Below are 16,854 nucleotides of genomic sequence, written 5' to 3'. Positions count from 1 at the left end.
AGCGGGCGAGTCGAAGCGCGTCCCTCCTCCGTTCGGAGTTGCCTGCGGGCAGGCAAAGGGCGCCGAGGGACGGAAAGCGAAACGGCCGCGTGAGGAGGCAAAGAAACCGCATAGAAACGGCCTGGGCACGTCCAGGTTTCTGCAAGCCGAAGTACAAAGCAGCGCTGGGGGCGTGCGCGGCCCCAGGAGGGCCCTGCGCCCCGATGCTCTCCCCGGGGCAAGGACAGGAACGTGCTGCCCGAGAAGCAACTGACAGTCTAGTGAGCAGGACCGAGAACGCCAGCAGAAGAGGAGATGCTCGGAGGCAGGCTCAAGGGGGGATTCCCGAGAATGACTAAAAAAGAGTAATACGGAAAGGCGCGGTCCCGCGACAGGGTTGTTTATATTCCACGGTGAACTGAAGCTATGGAAGTGTCGATGGAGAGAGGGTTGCGAGAGCCAAGAGAGGACCAACATTTTGTGCAAAGTAATTGCTCAAGTTTTGCAAATACATAGCTCAGTTTTGAAAAATTATACAAAATAGAAGGTGTAATAAACTGTTTTAATCAGATAATTCATAAGGTATACTTCAGTATATAAAAATTCTTCTCACATACAAAATAATATATGCATGTAAGTAGAAAACACGTTGAAAGACCAGCATCCATCTGCTGGTCCATCATGCAAACTGATCACTCACTCCAGTATCATGAAAAGGACCAAAATATTCAATGGTTAAGTGCAAAAAACCCCTGTGCTGAGTGACATCATCTCCCCAGTCAAGAATTTCTTTGCAATGCTTGTCAGGTACTGGTTTCTGTGAGTTCTCTGCCTCGGCAGTTCATTACATCTGCTCTCACAGGCTGTTTAAAAAGCAGTGTAGTCGTGGTTACGGTCATCCTGCATAACTGCCCCCTCTAACACACAAGGGTTCAAAACCTGCTGTAAGGACGACAGAACCATAACCAAGAACACTGATTTTCTGCAAATTCTCTTCTACTGTCTCTCTAGACAGAGAACCTTCCACGATTTTCCCAGTTTAGGGATAAACAAGGAGTTTTCATCAATGAATGAAAACACTTTGGTGCAGAAGAGATAATGCAGAGAACGGGTCTGTTTCTCTCTCCGCTGCTGAGCATGAGTCATTCCTCCACCGCAGCTTTCTCACTTTCTCCACCGGTTTTTGTGCTTGAAGTTATAAAGCAGCAACTGGTTTTAATTACCAACAGGGAAGCACAGAAAGACAATACAGAATTTGCCTCCCTCTGAAGTGATTCAAAGAAAAGACTAGGAAAAAATATGCTTAAATATTAGACAAGGCATGAAATACAGTAGTGCAAATGATTCCCTGCACCCTCCTTTCTCTACACAGTTTTCACGTCTATGTATTTGGGCTTGCTGCACAACAGCAAGTGTTTTATGCATAAGATATGATTATAAAACAGAAAAGAGCCAATTAGCATCTCTTCAGTTTGAATTAAGGTCTTCAGTAAACCTTTTTTTAGCTTATATGATATGCAGAGACCTTACACTTCCCCACATCAATTGGTAACATGGATGAGATTATCATTAAAATTATGAGCTTTTAAGCTAGAATTAGAGAAAATGTGCGATTTTACCTTGGCTTTAATAAACCGTAAATTTCTTATTCCCTTATAGAAAACATTTCCCAGTTTGCACTGAAGATACTTTTAGAAGAAATATTCTAAAAAACAAATGGTATAAATGCTGTTCGATGCTTTGGGTAGGAGCTAAAGTTTTTCCGATAGAACTCGTGACACAAAACAGCAGCCAGTGCCTGGTTAAAAAGAACATACATCACTACACACCACCATGTCACATTGTGAAATCCAAGCGTGACGGCCATAGATACATATATGAGGAGCTCTGCAAAATAATGAGGGCAAGAAACTCTCTCAAACCAGTCTCCGAAAGGTACACTGTGGCTCAGACTTACGACCTTTCCTGCAAGCAAACAGAAAGAAATTAGTTGAGAACAACGTGCATTAAACAAACTTTTCTACTCATAATTACAGAACAACATGCTCATTAAAGTTATCATCATCATCCACCTCCATCTGATCTGGCAGCTTTGCACTTCTTAATGAAATAAGATGCCACCTCTGGCTGTTTGGCGCAAATACAGAGTAAGGAAACCTATTTTTAGCCCATATGGAGACAGAAGTGAGGTCCCCAAGGAGTGGCACAAGTCCTAAGCATTAGCATGTGTCTGTCCTTAGGATACCAGAAGCTAGACCTTCATTTTAAGTTCTATAGAACTATATATACAGACACAGACACAGACACCCCCCCCATTCAGCCATCCAATCTCTTCTTCAAACAGCCTCATTTTATCTACTGAAAGTCTTATAGAGAGGACCACACTACTGGAACTGAAAAATACTCGTGTTTTAAGGTATTAGAAGCTACAGAAGCCTATTGAAACAACCAGGAAAAAATTACCTAAGTAAATGGTTGGCAGAAATGAAACATCTTACCTGATTTACTTTTTCTAAGATTAGCTAGAATCACAAGACATCTGTGTTGGTGAAGAGAGGCCCAAATGTACGTTGTAATTCCTACAATGTGATACCAGCAGATCTGCATAGAAAGCACTTCTCCTGAATGAAATATGTTTCATTAATATACAGCCAGGAAATACCTTCCCAAGCATCATCCCAAAACATTGTATACATTTTTTAAATGTTACTGTCTTACAAAATCCTAGTAGTGAGCCTCTAATTCCTTGAAAGATGCTTTTAAATCCTGCATCATTTAAGTGCTCTGCTGGTAGCAGAGCTCTATACTAAAAATACACCTAGTTTTTAATCCAGTAGCTTGAGGTACAGCATGATGTACAACCAACACATAATTGATAGTCTAAGACCTCAATATTCAACACTGTTGGTAATTCTTATCATCCTAATTAAAGATGTCATGGCTCAGGTCAACATTTAAGTACACAGCTGTTTGTCCTGTTCACACTGAGTGAGATACATACATACATACACCTACACACACACACACGCACAGTGCGAACCATTTAGGCCTTCAAAAAAATGTTAACTGTATCAAGGATGGTTTCCAACGTACAAGCCAATACACCATCTCTAAGAATCTACAAGATGTGAAAAGTAGAAGACAGGTCCAGAAAGAAAAAGGCTTTATCTACACGTAGGAGATCTGAAGGTTCTTTTGAAAAATCACTGGATTAAACTAGAACTGATGTGATTGGAAGCGGTTAAAAACTTCACTAAAGTTACATACTTGGTAACGACCACCTTACAAAAATTAGTCATGGGAGAAGTCCTACAACCAGCTCATGGTTCATCTGTGCAGGGGAACAGCAGCTCAGCTGTGAGACTCAGTGAAATGTGTTGGCAGAAACAAGTCATATAATTCAAATTTTTGCTGTATTAATGGAGACATTACAGTACCGAGGGAAAGAAGAGACTGACTGATGCAAGGCAGAGCAGTGGCGAGTTCTCAGTGCAGAACAAAAGAGATGGCCAAGACGGTCTTGCAGACTCACCTTACAGGAAAGCTTACAACAAAAAACCAAACTGCAGTTTGAGAACTGAAGTTGCATAGTGGCATTTGAGAACTGGTACCTATTACTGTCCTTCACAAAGTATATGTATCTCAATGCAAAACTGATCGGTAATGATTCTGAAAGTATCTATGTGAGATGTCTTTCAGGAAATAACAGTGATGGTTAACATGAAAGTGTGTGTCAGTGTCTGTGTGTCTGTTTGTGTATAATGCTGGTTGATTATGTGATATACTGAAACGTAGTTATTTTCAACTATGCCAGTAAGTATTTTTATGTCTCATCAGTTAACACACTTCTCACACAAGCAGGCCTCTACGAAACCATTTGACACAATGGAAACAAATGGGAGTAAACCAGCATCTTTGGTAGTAACTAAGCAGGCATTTACCATTCCTGACATTAGTAGGCACTTGACATAGCACAGTTGAGCCAATGGCAATGTAGTAACCAAGTCCAAAGCAATACTGCACGATATGAATGACGCCATTGGAAAACACGCTGGTCCAGAGGCATTCTGCAAGTCTTCGACAGCTATGCAGCCAAAGCAGCAGGAGAACCAGGAGCGCAGAGAAATGCTCACTATCTGCGTGCAGATAAGAAACAGCGACTTTGAGACAGATAGGAACAATTTAAGTGCTTCAAAAAGGCTATTTTTTCCTCTCCCCACAGCAAAATTTTATCCCCATTTTAAATTAACTGAGCACTGGGGAAAATATTTGTACATGTGAGGCACTGCTGACCGCAGCAAGAATACTTCTAGAAGGTGCTAATGGCCCTTTCTGCTAAAAGGACTGCTATCCATAAATTAGAATGATTTCTACCTTGAATAATGACAAAGTGAATTGGTATTCCAGAAAAGTCACTTGGAGCCTAGTTTAAAAGCAGCTGATGAAGTAGCACTTGAAGAATACAAATTCAGCACAGGATGGTAGTGCAGCTTTCTAATATTTATATGGCTGCATCATAATAGCTGGAATACTTGCCCGTGTCCTCACTCTGAGAGTCTCTGCCAAGAGCACGGTGCACATGCTGAATCCATGATGGGAGCGACCCTCCAAGGAACTCAGCTCGGAAAAGCCAGATCAGCAGAAAGCCGTTCCAGAGCACAGAAACCACATAAAAGTGAGTAAACCACCTGTGGGAACAAAAAGGGTCTTCATTAATGTTCTCATTGTTCCTTAGTTGGAAATGTAGCTGCAGGACATGCTTGCCTGATGGCGAGTACATTCCCTTTTGGTCCCCACATCAATAAGTAGAGAACTCGGGACTCCAGTGGTACCAAGCAGGAATAACCCTAACAGCAGCAAAATGCTGCCTAACTTAGCTTACCTTACTAACCATAGCTGCACTAAAGAGGAGAAAGTGAAAACCACACATTGCAAAGGTATTCTTCAATGCTTACAATGAATCATGATGTGCACAACTTTATCATTTACACCACTGAAAGCACATCCAAATTAATTCTTTGGGCATTTCCAGGCTGTTGCGCCTAGCAGCACTCCCACTTTCCTCAGTTCTAATGGATGCATTACATGACATGCTAAAGTTCATAAATGACAAACGCAGATGGTAAGAGGCACCCAGAAGTAATTACTCAGCTGTACACTAAAATATCTTGTCTCTCTGCAAGTTCAAGGTCTGCAACAATCATACAGAAAAAAAGGAGAGACCACCAATACGACCGGGTGATTACAAGGCAAGACCACATGTTTTTTTGAAGAAAACAAAGAATCCCCCAACCCCATAATGCGGTTATAAAAGCAAATTATGCATTACTGAAATGCAAGACATTACGGTCAAGACAGGTTACTGGATGGAGTTGAACAGCCTACAATACCCAGCTCAAACCAGGTGATCCAGTATTTCCTTTTGCTTTTAAAACTAAAAGTCCTTCTGGCTATGAATAAAAATCAGGACTCCTGGAAACACCTGCAAAGAGATGAAATACGTACCATGGGAAGATGCTGATGGCCTTGTCTTGACAATGTAACTATTGGTACAAAACTAGGATATAACTGTATAGTCAGAGAAGACTCCCTCATTTTCACTGAGGGTACCACAGAGCTTAAACACATCCCTGAGTATTTTCTGTAACCAGAAGCCTGATAACCAAGATACTACATTACAACCTTTACATGAATAACATGCTGTGCTACAAAACTTTTTTTTAACATTTGGTTTGAAAGCTGTGTATATAAAATGTGTCAGTGATAACAAGATCGTTACATTAGGGGCGATTGGATCTTTGGGTTAAGTAGCCTCCCAGTCCTGTCCTGCTGGCCTTGCAAGATCCTGTCGCGCCTATGTTCAAGTCAGAGGCTAGTTCTAGTCACCAATCTTGGCTGATCAAAAACAATGAAATCCCAGTAACGTATAGAAAGCTGTAAATGTTTTTTTTCCCCCCCCCTCTTTTCCCTCTTTCATCCTATTAAACATCTATTAAGAGATGTGTTTGGATAATGCAGCGGTTCTTTTGCCTTATCAGAGACTGTTCATGCAGGGTCCAGATCGTTGTGTTAACATGCTGTTATTAGTATCCTAAGTCACACTTTAAATCTTGAAGGAAGAAGATGACAACTGAGAATCGGTTTAAAACAGTAAACCTGCAGTGTATTTGCACAGCCACAGTTGCACTCGGGAATCCATATTCCCAGGTCCCTGACCCGACTCTTGCAGGAAGGTTGCTTTTGCAAATACCGCATGGGACTGGGATTCACAGGATTAGGCTTTTGTTCCAATTTGGAATATATGGACTCTGTGTGATCGCAGTCTCTATGCTCCTCGGTACACCATCTCTAAAAACACAGTAACACTTGTGCAAAAAAATTGAGCCCAACTCTATAAAAATACGCGATGCTATCTGCGTATGCTATTTATTTTCTACATCTTCAGCTGAGTTAATTGAAATGCATATATAGTTATTCCTATGCTACTGTGGCCTAAGGCACGCAGCATTCACATGACAGAAATGGCGGCAGGCAACCGCCTCGCGCGGAGGAGCGCTGCCCTCCAAGCCGCCCCCTCACCTCTTGGGCACCTGGAGGAGGCGCAGCCAGGCCGGGCGCTGCCCGCAGCCACGCTTCGTCTTCCCGTAGCGAATGAGATCCTGGAAGAGGTCGGAGACGACGCCGCCGCCGCCGCCGAGCCGCCGCGCCGGGGCCCGCCGCAGCAGCAGCAGCAGCAGCGCCGCCAGGAAGGCGGCGGCCAGCAAGGCCCAGGCGGCGCCCAGCACCGCCGGCATGGCCCCGGCCTCGGCCCCGGCCTCGGCCCGCCCCGGCCTCGGCCTCGGCCCGCCCCGCTCCGCCCACCGCCGCCGAGAGCGGCCGGGGCCTGGCGGCGGCCGCTTTTTTTCCTCTTCCCGCTCTCGGGAAAGAGGGTGAGCCCCGGGGGAATCGAAGGGACCCGGGGGATGAAGGAGTCGTGGTCGCAGTGCTCTGTCCCTGCAGCTGGCGCCCAAAACAGCGCGGGGGGTGGGGTGGGGTGGGGTGGGGAATCTGTGTTTATAACGTTACCTTGTGCATCTTTCAGCATTTGGGCTGTCTCCGTCGTATCTTTTCGTTTAGAGTCAGAGGCGGTAGTGAAGCTGTCGCAGGTTTAACAACGCTGGGGAGACACAAACCCGCTAGTTACACCGCGGTCTCCTCCGGTAAGCCAGAAGCAACTTCCCTGCAGCTGCCTGTAATCCCGCCGAGTTCCCGTTTCGGGACTTCTCTCAATTGCATGCTTACCCGTCAGCCACCTTCGTGTTACATGTATGTGGGGTCCCGTGTTCAGAATTTTATTTATACTAACATTATAGGTTTTGTCATGACAAGAAAGGAAACCCTTTCTTTGCCTTTCTTTTGCCCTGAGAAATCACGAAGCCAAACCAGCTTGGCACCAGAGGGAGACAATTCCCTCTGACCCCCCCCCGAAAAATGTCCTGCCCGCATCCCTCCTGCAGGGATGTGAGTCAAGCCTTCCCTTCGTAAGAGAAACCCGAGTGTCACTTGGCAGGCGTTCAGGTGTTGGTTTATCTGACTAAATATCACTGACTCAATTATCTGACTCGCTGCCTCCAAGGAGACACCAAAAGATATTTCGAACTTTTCATAATATATATGAGAAAAGTAATGATGTTTAGTGTGGGCATAGTTATGCTAGTACTTATTAATGCTCTAGGGTAAAATAAGATTTTAAGTCAGGATTCTAAGGCAAAAATAGTTGGACTGTATTTCCAAGCCTTTAGATACAGGACAACCTAATTTTATTAGTCTTTAGTGCTACTTCAAACCAACATGAAATCAATAGATTAAGAGAATAAAGCAATGGCCACCACCTTGCAGCTCACTGAGATTCAGGCCTGAAGTACACACAGGTTTTTGACTTCAGGAGGAACTTCTGTTGATACAGACGTGCTTCCACGACGCTGGTGTGGCTGCCTTGGTAGTGGTACCTCCCAAGGTATCTTTAAAGGTGTTGATGACTTTTTCCCATATGGGATTGAATTACATCATAAGCACTTTAATTACATCCCTACCAGCTACAAAACCCATATAGTATCTTTTTCTTGGTGTAGATCACGCTTGATTGAAAGAAAATTTTTAAATTTTACCAATGTACTTTCCTAAACAGGTATAAACCCTCCCTAAATTATTTTGACATGAATGTCTCTGTTAATCCATCCTATCAGTGAATCCTGCAAAGCAGCACATGCTCAGCTGAAGCACTCATGACATCAATAACATTGCTTTGGGAAAAAATCATTGGAGTTCACATTTTCTGCTAAAACATATGTTGGTAGCTCTCCAGTTATATCTGCATAATGGATTATAATAAATATTTTAAAGTCGATGTAATTTATGTCCAGGTTTGGAGCTCAGTCTAATTCTCTTGTCAATTCAGTATAACTGAATCCTAAATCTGGTTCGGGGATTTCATGGCTAATTGTTTTGGGTAATTAGCAGGAGGTGAAGATACCAGGCAGGTGGGTGGACATTTTTGGGGTGTGGGAGGGAGGAGCAGGTGATGGTGCGGGTAATCCCACAGCTGGTGAGGGTGGGGGACAGGAGAGCGTGCCCAGGTAGCACTGGGGAGGAGGGAGGGGTGTTGCCATTGCTGCTCCCCAGCCTCGTGCCCCGGGGAGCTCAGGCAGCAGCTGCTCTGCCGTGGCCACCCTTGTCCCGGGGAGCACACAGGCAGGTATGTATTTCTGCATCCCACACGGCCATGTTTCAAAAGTGCTGCTGCGGTGACTGGTTTGGGCAGAGCAGGCCTTGTCTAAGCAGGGAGCAGCCATGTCTTCTTTGCAAACAGCAACGGCACGGGAGCCCCCCGCGACAGGTCATGCCAGCGATGTGCTTCTGCAGGTCCTGACTTGAGGCCCCATGTCCTCTTGGGCTGCACATTCCCTAGAGCTGGAGGTTGCCTGCTCTTGCAGCATGTGTCTCTGAAGCACAGCAGACATACCTCTTTCTTTTCAGCCTCAGCTCCTCTTTGAAACATGAAGGAGACACACTGCAGCCTTGTCTCTGCAGGCTGGTCCTTTTGCAGCTTTCACAAGACAGATAAGGCAAGGGGGAGCAACGGTCTGGCCCATAAAGAGGGTCTTTCCTTTTCTCTGAACAGCAAACTTTTAAAACTTAAAATAGCTTTGCTCAGCAATTTTGGTGGCCAGTGTGGGTGCCATTTTCATGAAATCATGGTCTGAAGACTCCTGGCTGGGTGTATGGCATGGCCCGGCCCTGCAGCATACTGAGCAGGTCCTTGGCTTCCACTGCACCCAAGTTATATTTTTCTGTGCAGTTTGGGCTTTGGGGGTGTTTGTAAAGTGAAGGATAAGGAATGTGGCCATTACAGTGCCCGTGAGGCAGTGGCAGCCAATGGGCCTACAGGTGTGCTGCTGGGGGATAGAGCTGATGAACGACAGCAGGACTCCAGCAGGACAGTCACACTCACCCAGAGACACGAAGTGCATTGTCCCATGTTCCCTTTTGGGGTGACAGGTACCCAACTTTTTGGCGCTTCAGTCATCTCCTAAATTTAACTAACCCAGAGTCTCGAAGGTACAGCTTTCAAGGAGGTTGGTGAACTAGCAGATGTCTAGTATCAAATACTCTTCCGTCAGTTAACCTTTATTTAAGGAACACAGAGCAGAAAGGCTCTATGCGTGGGTCTGTAGTGCATAGTAGGATCAAGGCACTATTTCTCCTTGGCACCCTGTGTCACCGTCCGCGTTGCATTGACTGCAATGTTACTAGTAAAGTCAGGCAAAGAGGGATTTAGTTGGCACGAGCCAAGTCTTGCTCTGCTCTCTACCAGGATACATAGGTGAGAAGGGGGAGAAATGAGTGTCTGAGAAGTACAGCTGTAACAGACAAATCAGATCCCTTCTAGTATCTGTCTTATTCCTTGGCTCCAGCACTGCTACCATGTGGGGTTTCCTGTGGGGCAAGTAAGAGCCACAGCATGAATGCCGTGCCTGCAGACCAGCCCATGGCAGGGACCACGTGCAGCAGCTTAAGGGTGAGAAAAGCACTGTTTTGGTGAACACTTGCTCAAAAATTACTTCAATCTACGATGAAGAAGCTGCAAAGTCCACCCATCAGCAGTTCCCCACCAAGTCCCACAGTGTCCCCATGAGATACCATTGCTGCTGTAGTTATCACAGTCAACCATAGGTTGCAAGTGACAGATTTAATGGTGGAAGAAAGAAGGTGACTTATATTTATGCACCGGTCCCTTCCTTTGCTTGTGGATGCTGGTTCTTTTCCCGCTATAAGGCAGAGCAGTTTTAAGTTATACGGGCAGATGCTAGGCTTCAGGTGGGTCATTCGGCAAAGCTGGTGATCAGCAGAGGGCTGTGAAGTTGCATCCCCGAGGCTTTCTCGGCCACGCAGTCGGTGCTTCCTGGACGCCCAAAGGACCCCCCCCTCCCCGGCCAGCTGGCTCCAGCCGCAGCCGGTGCTACAGCAGCCCAGGGAAGCGGGATCCGAACTCCAGATGTGGTCAATTTGCTGGCTGTTTCCTCAGAGTTCAGATAATTGGAGGAAGAAGGGAAGGAATACAGCTGTGAGCCTGGGAAATGGTTTGAAGGAGGGAGGAATCAGCAGTTAGTCATCTTAAATACGCCTTCTATGTTTATATTTGCAAGTTGTGTTGAGAAGATGTAAGTTGTACGCTGCTACTTCTCGTAATTGTGTGTATTTTTTGCACAGCAGTAAGAGCCCTTCCCTCTAGGAATTTTTTCCCCAGTGCTGTGCATCTGTGGCACACTCTATCACCCGTGTGTGGTAATGATTTTCCCACTTTTTAGGCCAATAATTCCCTCTAGGTGGCACCAGCACTCTTCGGTTCCCCCGAAGCCCGCCCGCCCTGCGCTGGGCTCCAGCTCCTGCTGCCCGGGAGGTCTCGGGCGGTCCCCGAGCATCCTCCGAGCATCCTTCCACCAGCAGCCCTGCGGGGCTCTCACCTCGCAGCCCCTCCTGGCGTTAGCGATTTGTAACAGTCGATATACCGATAGCATTTGTAGGCTTTGCAATTTGACAATTGCAAACGTTTGTGGTTGCGTGTTAGCTTTTCGTGGCAAATATTTGTTCTCAGCTCTGTGACACTTATCCCATCTTAATGGGTGGAGTTCATCTTACCTAACTTTACCCATCTAAAAATCAACTATCTAGCTGAAATTAGTTAGGTGGCTTCCTAGTATAACTGATGGAGACAGGTACCTCCAGAGTGCCAGGTTTTTTCTTCCTAAACACAGATGTCTCAGCTGTTGAGCTGAATTGTCCTCCCTGGTGAAGATCCTCCTGGTGGAAAGAGAATCTTAAAGGATCTGGAATAAAAATGGGTATAAATTATTTATGCTCCTGGATCTAGAGTTGGTTCGATGAGTGTCAAGCAACGAGGCTTTCACCTTGATTAAGAAAAGCACTTTTCCACAAAGGCCTGGGCCACGCAAGAGAGTTATCTGTAAATGTAACTGCTTCGCATTTCCTGCCTGTTAAAGGAGACCTGCCGGGGACGGCTTATAGACTTCTGTGAGACATCACTTGTTCACCAAGGAGGATGGAGAGAGAACCTGAAAAGATGCTGTGCAAAAGGTGGGAAGGAGGGTCAAGGCTTGGCTGAACCATATAGAAAATGCTGGAGAGAACAGATCAGAGCTCAAATTTATGTACCACAAAGCTAGATTCGTGTGGGCCACAGTGGACCGTAATGTCTGATAGCGCTTCATGAAATGCCTGTAGGGGTGGGAGAGCAAAGGTCTGCTTCGGAGATTGCCAACTCAGACCATCATATTATTCGAAAGAATTTGTCTGTGTGAGGGACAAAAATCAGCATAGTTTACTGGCCAGCCCGGAGCAGATTTCACAGCAACTCTGGACTTAATAGACTTACCCGCTGATTTTATGTGGTGATTTTGGTTTATTTTTTTAATTTATAAGGGAGAATAGGGAAATTATTCTGTTCCTCAGATACTTTTTGCTGGTTGCTGTGTTCAGATTTTTTTTTCCAAGGAAGATTTTAATTTGCTAACAAAGCTCAAAAAGCTTTGTGAGTAAAATAACTACAGGTGGGCGTCTTGGTAATCTATGTGAGACAGGATTCGATGTGAATTTAGGATAAGGGCAACCTTGAAAGTACGAATCGAGGCCACTGTCCTTCAGACCTTTATGAACATGCTTAAAGCCAATATGGGTGAGGACCCTAAAATCTAGATACTCAGTTACAGGACATGATAATCTATGTTAATTTAGTTGGTTGGTACCAGCAGGTCTAGGAACTTTAATTAGTATAACATTCCTTGATTCAGCTAATTAGCATAATGGGGTAAAGTCACACACTTCTGTGATTTGTGGGAAAATAAACCAAGAAAGCCAACAGATCGCTACATTCTGAAGGTTAAAATAGTAGCCTGTGCTCTACTGTTTTTAATCATTGGAAGATAATACCGAGATACTGGGGCCAAGAAAACATAAATCTCAGAGCACAAAAAAAGTGCGCTTAGAGATGTGAGAAACTTGCGCTGAAACGCACTTCCCACCATTCAAGGATCACTACGTGCCCTTGGCTTTCAAATTAGAAAATGTGAGTGTTTCCACTAGCTGATGGAAAGCAGGAATTATTCTCTGATAAGACGAGAGCTCCCGTGTAGGACTGGTGCTGTGCTCCTGGGATAAAGACTGTTATGTTTGCATAGCTCTTAATGCATAATTCATACACATGAACCCATAGACTTCAAGGCATGACTTCTACATCTCTTAGAGCCATGATACTAAGATACGTGATTTATTCACTATTCAGCTCTATTATTTGCTGAGTTTTCACTGGTCACAGCTAGCAAGTATCTTGCCGACATAGTCGACTTGGAATCTGAGACAATTTGGAGTTTCACCCTGAGAATAAAAGCAGCTTTATTACAGCTTGTATGATATAGTATTGATCGTGGGCCGGTCACGTGCTGTGAAGGCTAAGTCTGGGCAAGTTGTTGTTTGATATATGAACCTGCATTTGGATTTTTAAAAAACTATCATTATCTAAGGAAGTTTGTAAGGGAGAAAACTACCTAAAGCTCATAACTATCACTTGAATCATTTTGATTTGCAGAATAACTTAATGAAAAATAAATAAGCCTTTACTTAGGATTATAGGTAAATTATGGTTAAAATGAGGGCAGGGAAGATGACTTAAAATTCTCAGGAATGAATCGCTAACACTTTCTTTGTCAAAGGGCACCGGCCTGTGGTACAACCCTAGGGCTTGGCAGGAGCAGAATTCAGACCCTTAATAGTAGCAAATAATTCTCTGACTCTGTATCAAAGTCCTCAAAGGATTTATGGAAGACATACTCACCTGTCTCTGTCTTCTGTATATTGTTTTATGTTACTTTAGAAATACGCCAGAACCTAGCTTGCAAAATGATCGGGGTTTTCCTGGAATAGACAGACTACATTCAGGCACAGGTTCAAAAGTAAAGGTTTTTCCTTGAGATTCCTGTAGAAACTTTCAGACTCAAATACAAGAGTTGAGAGTTCAGGGGCACCGACTGCCTGCCAGAGGAGAAAGACCAATGCTGATAAAAGCCATGGAGGGCAGTTAGTTTTAACAGGGCTATCAGCTGAAGATGGAAAGCTCTGTGTAAACTTGGCAGGCAATGAGAAAGGTAATAGCAACATTTATAACTCACAATTGGGAAGGGTGAAAATTTCCTTAAGGAAACAAAGACCTGTCTGCTGCTTTATGCGCTCCATGGAAATGAATGGCATTAGTGGCCCTTTCCTACGCCCTCTGGGACTATGAACAGAAAGTATTTTAATGCTGGTACCTGTTTCATAAGAATCAGGTGGGAAACAGAAGGGAGTTTGGGACATAGCTGCTGTTCTCTGGGGCTGTAGAAGTTGTTGGAGGAGGATAAAAGTTGCTTCAAAACTATCTGAAGAGAAAGACACTGTCTACATTGCATCTTGTGGACCACTCTGTGGCTCCTTTCCATTTTGAGGTTGCTTTTCATTCAGAGGGCCAGCCTGAAAGTATGTCTATACATGAAATCCCATACCAGAACATTTGAAGAACATCACCCACGTTTATTGTGGGCTATGGGAATGCTATTACTGAGTAGCAGAAGCACCTTCTCAAATGAGCATCATTCGGAGTGGGCACCTCTCCCTTGGTATGGGAGGCTAAAGAAAGCGCCTGTGTTCCAGAGATGATACTGCCTGCTTCATCAAGACAAATGCTAGGTTTGAAAATGCCAGGCTATTGCTGTGTTCCAGAATGCAGATGTGTATTTTTTTCACCTGTTATCTGTGTTTTGCTGAGTTGTGCCATAATATGAAGACATAGGGTTCATTCATGTATCTGCTCATAATTACTGGTGATCTTGCCTTGGGAAAGATACAGCGGCTCAATGAACCCTTACTGTCCATGTCCTGTGACTAGAAAGAAATTCAGGTTTTCAACTCCTAAGTACAGTTAACAGCTGTAAAAACAGCTGTAGAAAATAATTTGTGTTGCTAAACTTAAACATGTCACAGGGGAACTGAAAGCTGTTTATGAATATTCAATTTTTTTTCCATTTATCCTTATTGTATAAATATAATTCTGGCAAATTAACTCTTCCTGATTAACTCAGAGCAATATCTGCAAGATAATTTAACGTCTTTGTTTTCTTATTAATACAAGTATTCACACATTGTTATAAAGGGCAAAAAGTTGATAGCATAGATAGCGTGTAAGGTCTGTGCTAACAGTTTGTGCTTCAAACTGCTGAGTTATCTTAGCAGGACTTGATCCTAAATACGTCTGAGCTCAAGCTTTCAGTCTGATGTGCGGGTTGGAAATGAGACAAATACCGCTTTGCAGCATTTCCAGATGAAGGTGTCTCTGTGCAAGACAATGTGATTTTATTCAAAGGAAATTAGTTTTATCTGTAGCTTTTGGTTACAAATCCCAGTCTAGTTCTGAATGAAACTGGGAGTGGGAACAGAATCAGCTCCCCTTTAGCTCACACATCTTCTTTTATTCTGGCAAACCCTTACTTTGCTGTGTACTTCTTCCCTTGCTTTGTACACTTCTTTTTGCCAACTGTTTGATTAATTTTTATCTTGGCTTGCTTTTCTAATTGATTTTTTGTAGTAACAGATTTTTAAAGGAAATTTTTTTTCTTCGGTGTGCTTCCTGACAGAAAATCTCTAGTAAATATTTATCAGGAAAGTGTTATATTAGTAATTTTCTCAATAAATATTTATTAGAGGCTTAACACTACAAACCCCTGTAGAATTGTGACAAATATTGACTACAGCCGAGACAGAAACAGGGCCTGAAGAGCACTGCGTGCTGCAAGCATGTTCAGTTGCAGCTAATCAGTGATAAGTATCTGGTGATTTTTAGGTAGGAGGGCTGAGCTTTCCTTACCTACCAGATCTGTCAGATGCATGACGGCGCAGGATTAGCTCCTGAGTCGGGGGCACAGAATTAAGAGGCAATTCTCTTAAAATGGCAGCAGCCAAACGAGGGGACCTGGGGGCTGACACTGGTTTTAAAGCACTTCTAAAAATACACTGCAGCTTCTCCCAGTGGAAATGGTCTTGGTTTGATACACACATGTAAAGCCAGAAAGGCTTCTTGTGATACAGCTGGGCAAGTGTGCCAGTACCCACTTCATTCGCATTTGTGTGCACGGCTGGGCAAAATAATTAAAAAAAAAATCTGGAAGTGGTAAAAGCAAATAAAAGGTCATCCGCAAGTTAATTACTTGTAGTGCCTTACCTACAGATTTGCACTGACAGGCTGTTCTGTTGCTCTCTGAACTAGAGGCTAGAAAAATAAACGGTTATGAGCGGGTAGATATGATTGAGGCATGTGGGGTCTCCGACGATAAATAATCTCAGCCCTTGTGTTCAGATACTGCAAGCAGGTTTGGCTAACATCGCGACTTACTTGCCAGATTCATTGTGTGCCGTTCAGCAATGGAGACAGCAGTTAATAAATATTCTTATTGTCCAGACTCAAAACAAAGCTGAGGTCACATGGGGCTCGCACTGTTACCTAGGAGGAGATGCAGGCTGCTGATTTCTGGGCTGTTTTAACGAAGTCTTACCCTGACAGGCCTTAAAACCTTTGAAATGACAGCAACAAGATGACTGTCAGAGCAATAGGGATGTGTTGCTTGCATGTGCCTCTGCCCTTCGTGCCGGGAGCATAGAGCAATGCACTGGCTCTGCTATACCCATAGCTCTGCTGTGCTTTACATACAGAATACTATTCCTGCTGAAATCACTCCCAGTCCTGAAGTAGTTAAAGGAATCAAAAAAGGGAAGATGAAAATGGTAGCAATTTTGACCAGTACATAAACAATTTAGTTTTTCTTTCCAACCATGCAGCCCATAGGTGCAAGAAGAAATACAGCCAAGGTAGGATCACTAAACCTTCTAGGCTGGCTTGTCTGAGCCAGCGCTCAGGGTAGACAGGGCACAGGGGAATAAGTGATAAAGACCTCTGCTGCACTGCCACTCGTTTACACCATTTCAGAAGGGTGTAAGTGGCCCTGTCTCCTGCTCTCATTGACAGGGATGTAGGGACAGAAGCACTGGGTGTTGTGCGTGATGGGTCTGTGCCTGGTGGCCTGGCCTGGCGAGGTGCACGAACACTGCTGGCCAAGAGGACAGACTGTAGCACATCACAGCTCTAACTGGGCAAGAGTGACTCTCCCTGATCCTTCAAATTCAGTTATCTTGCAGCTGACTTAGGAGCCCGTCCCTATTCAGCAAAGGATTAAACCCAAGCTTATGTGGCTTTGCTGAATAGGAATAGAGTTAAGCTCAGGACCTTACTCGTATTTA

The 16,854-nt window shown here is 44.3% G+C and overlaps 1 protein-coding gene across 1 annotated transcript; it reads right to left on the bottom strand.

The window, feature by feature from the left end:
• Positions 1–522: 522 nt before the first annotated feature.
• SRD5A3 (steroid 5 alpha-reductase 3) lies at positions 523–6,773 on the bottom strand. The gene is made up of 5 exons (XM_076336268.1): positions 6,559–6,773; positions 4,516–4,667; positions 3,921–4,115; positions 2,478–2,600; positions 523–1,944 (listed from the first exon to the last, which is right to left on the bottom strand). The coding sequence occupies exons 1-5, from the start codon at positions 6,771–6,773 to the stop codon at positions 1,685–1,687; spliced, it is 945 nt and encodes a 314-aa protein (XP_076192383.1). The 3' UTR covers positions 523–1,684.
• Positions 6,774–16,854: the final 10,081 nt, after the last annotated feature.

The sequence above is a fragment of the Aptenodytes patagonicus genome, chromosome 4 (genome assembly GCF_965638725.1).
Source record: "Aptenodytes patagonicus chromosome 4, bAptPat1.pri.cur, whole genome shotgun sequence".
NCBI classification, from domain to species: Eukaryota; Metazoa; Chordata; class Aves; order Sphenisciformes; family Spheniscidae; genus Aptenodytes; species Aptenodytes patagonicus.
This window is presented reverse-complemented; position numbering and strand designations above follow the sequence as displayed.

Bases quoted from the DNA above. Each gene is read 5' to 3' on its own strand.
- SRD5A3 (XM_076336268.1), bottom strand. From the start codon at position 6,773: ATGCCGGCGGTGCTGGGCGCCGCCTGGGCCTTGCTGGCCGCCGCCTTC. The intron at 4,668-6,558 runs GTGAGGGGGCGG...TTGTTCCCACAG, and splicing joins CTCCTCCAGGTGCCCAAGAG to GTGGTTTACTCACTTTTATG. The intron at 2,601-3,920 runs GTAAATGCCTGC...TATTTCATTCAG, and splicing joins GCCTACTAATGTCAGGAATG to GAGAAGTGCTTTCTATGCAG.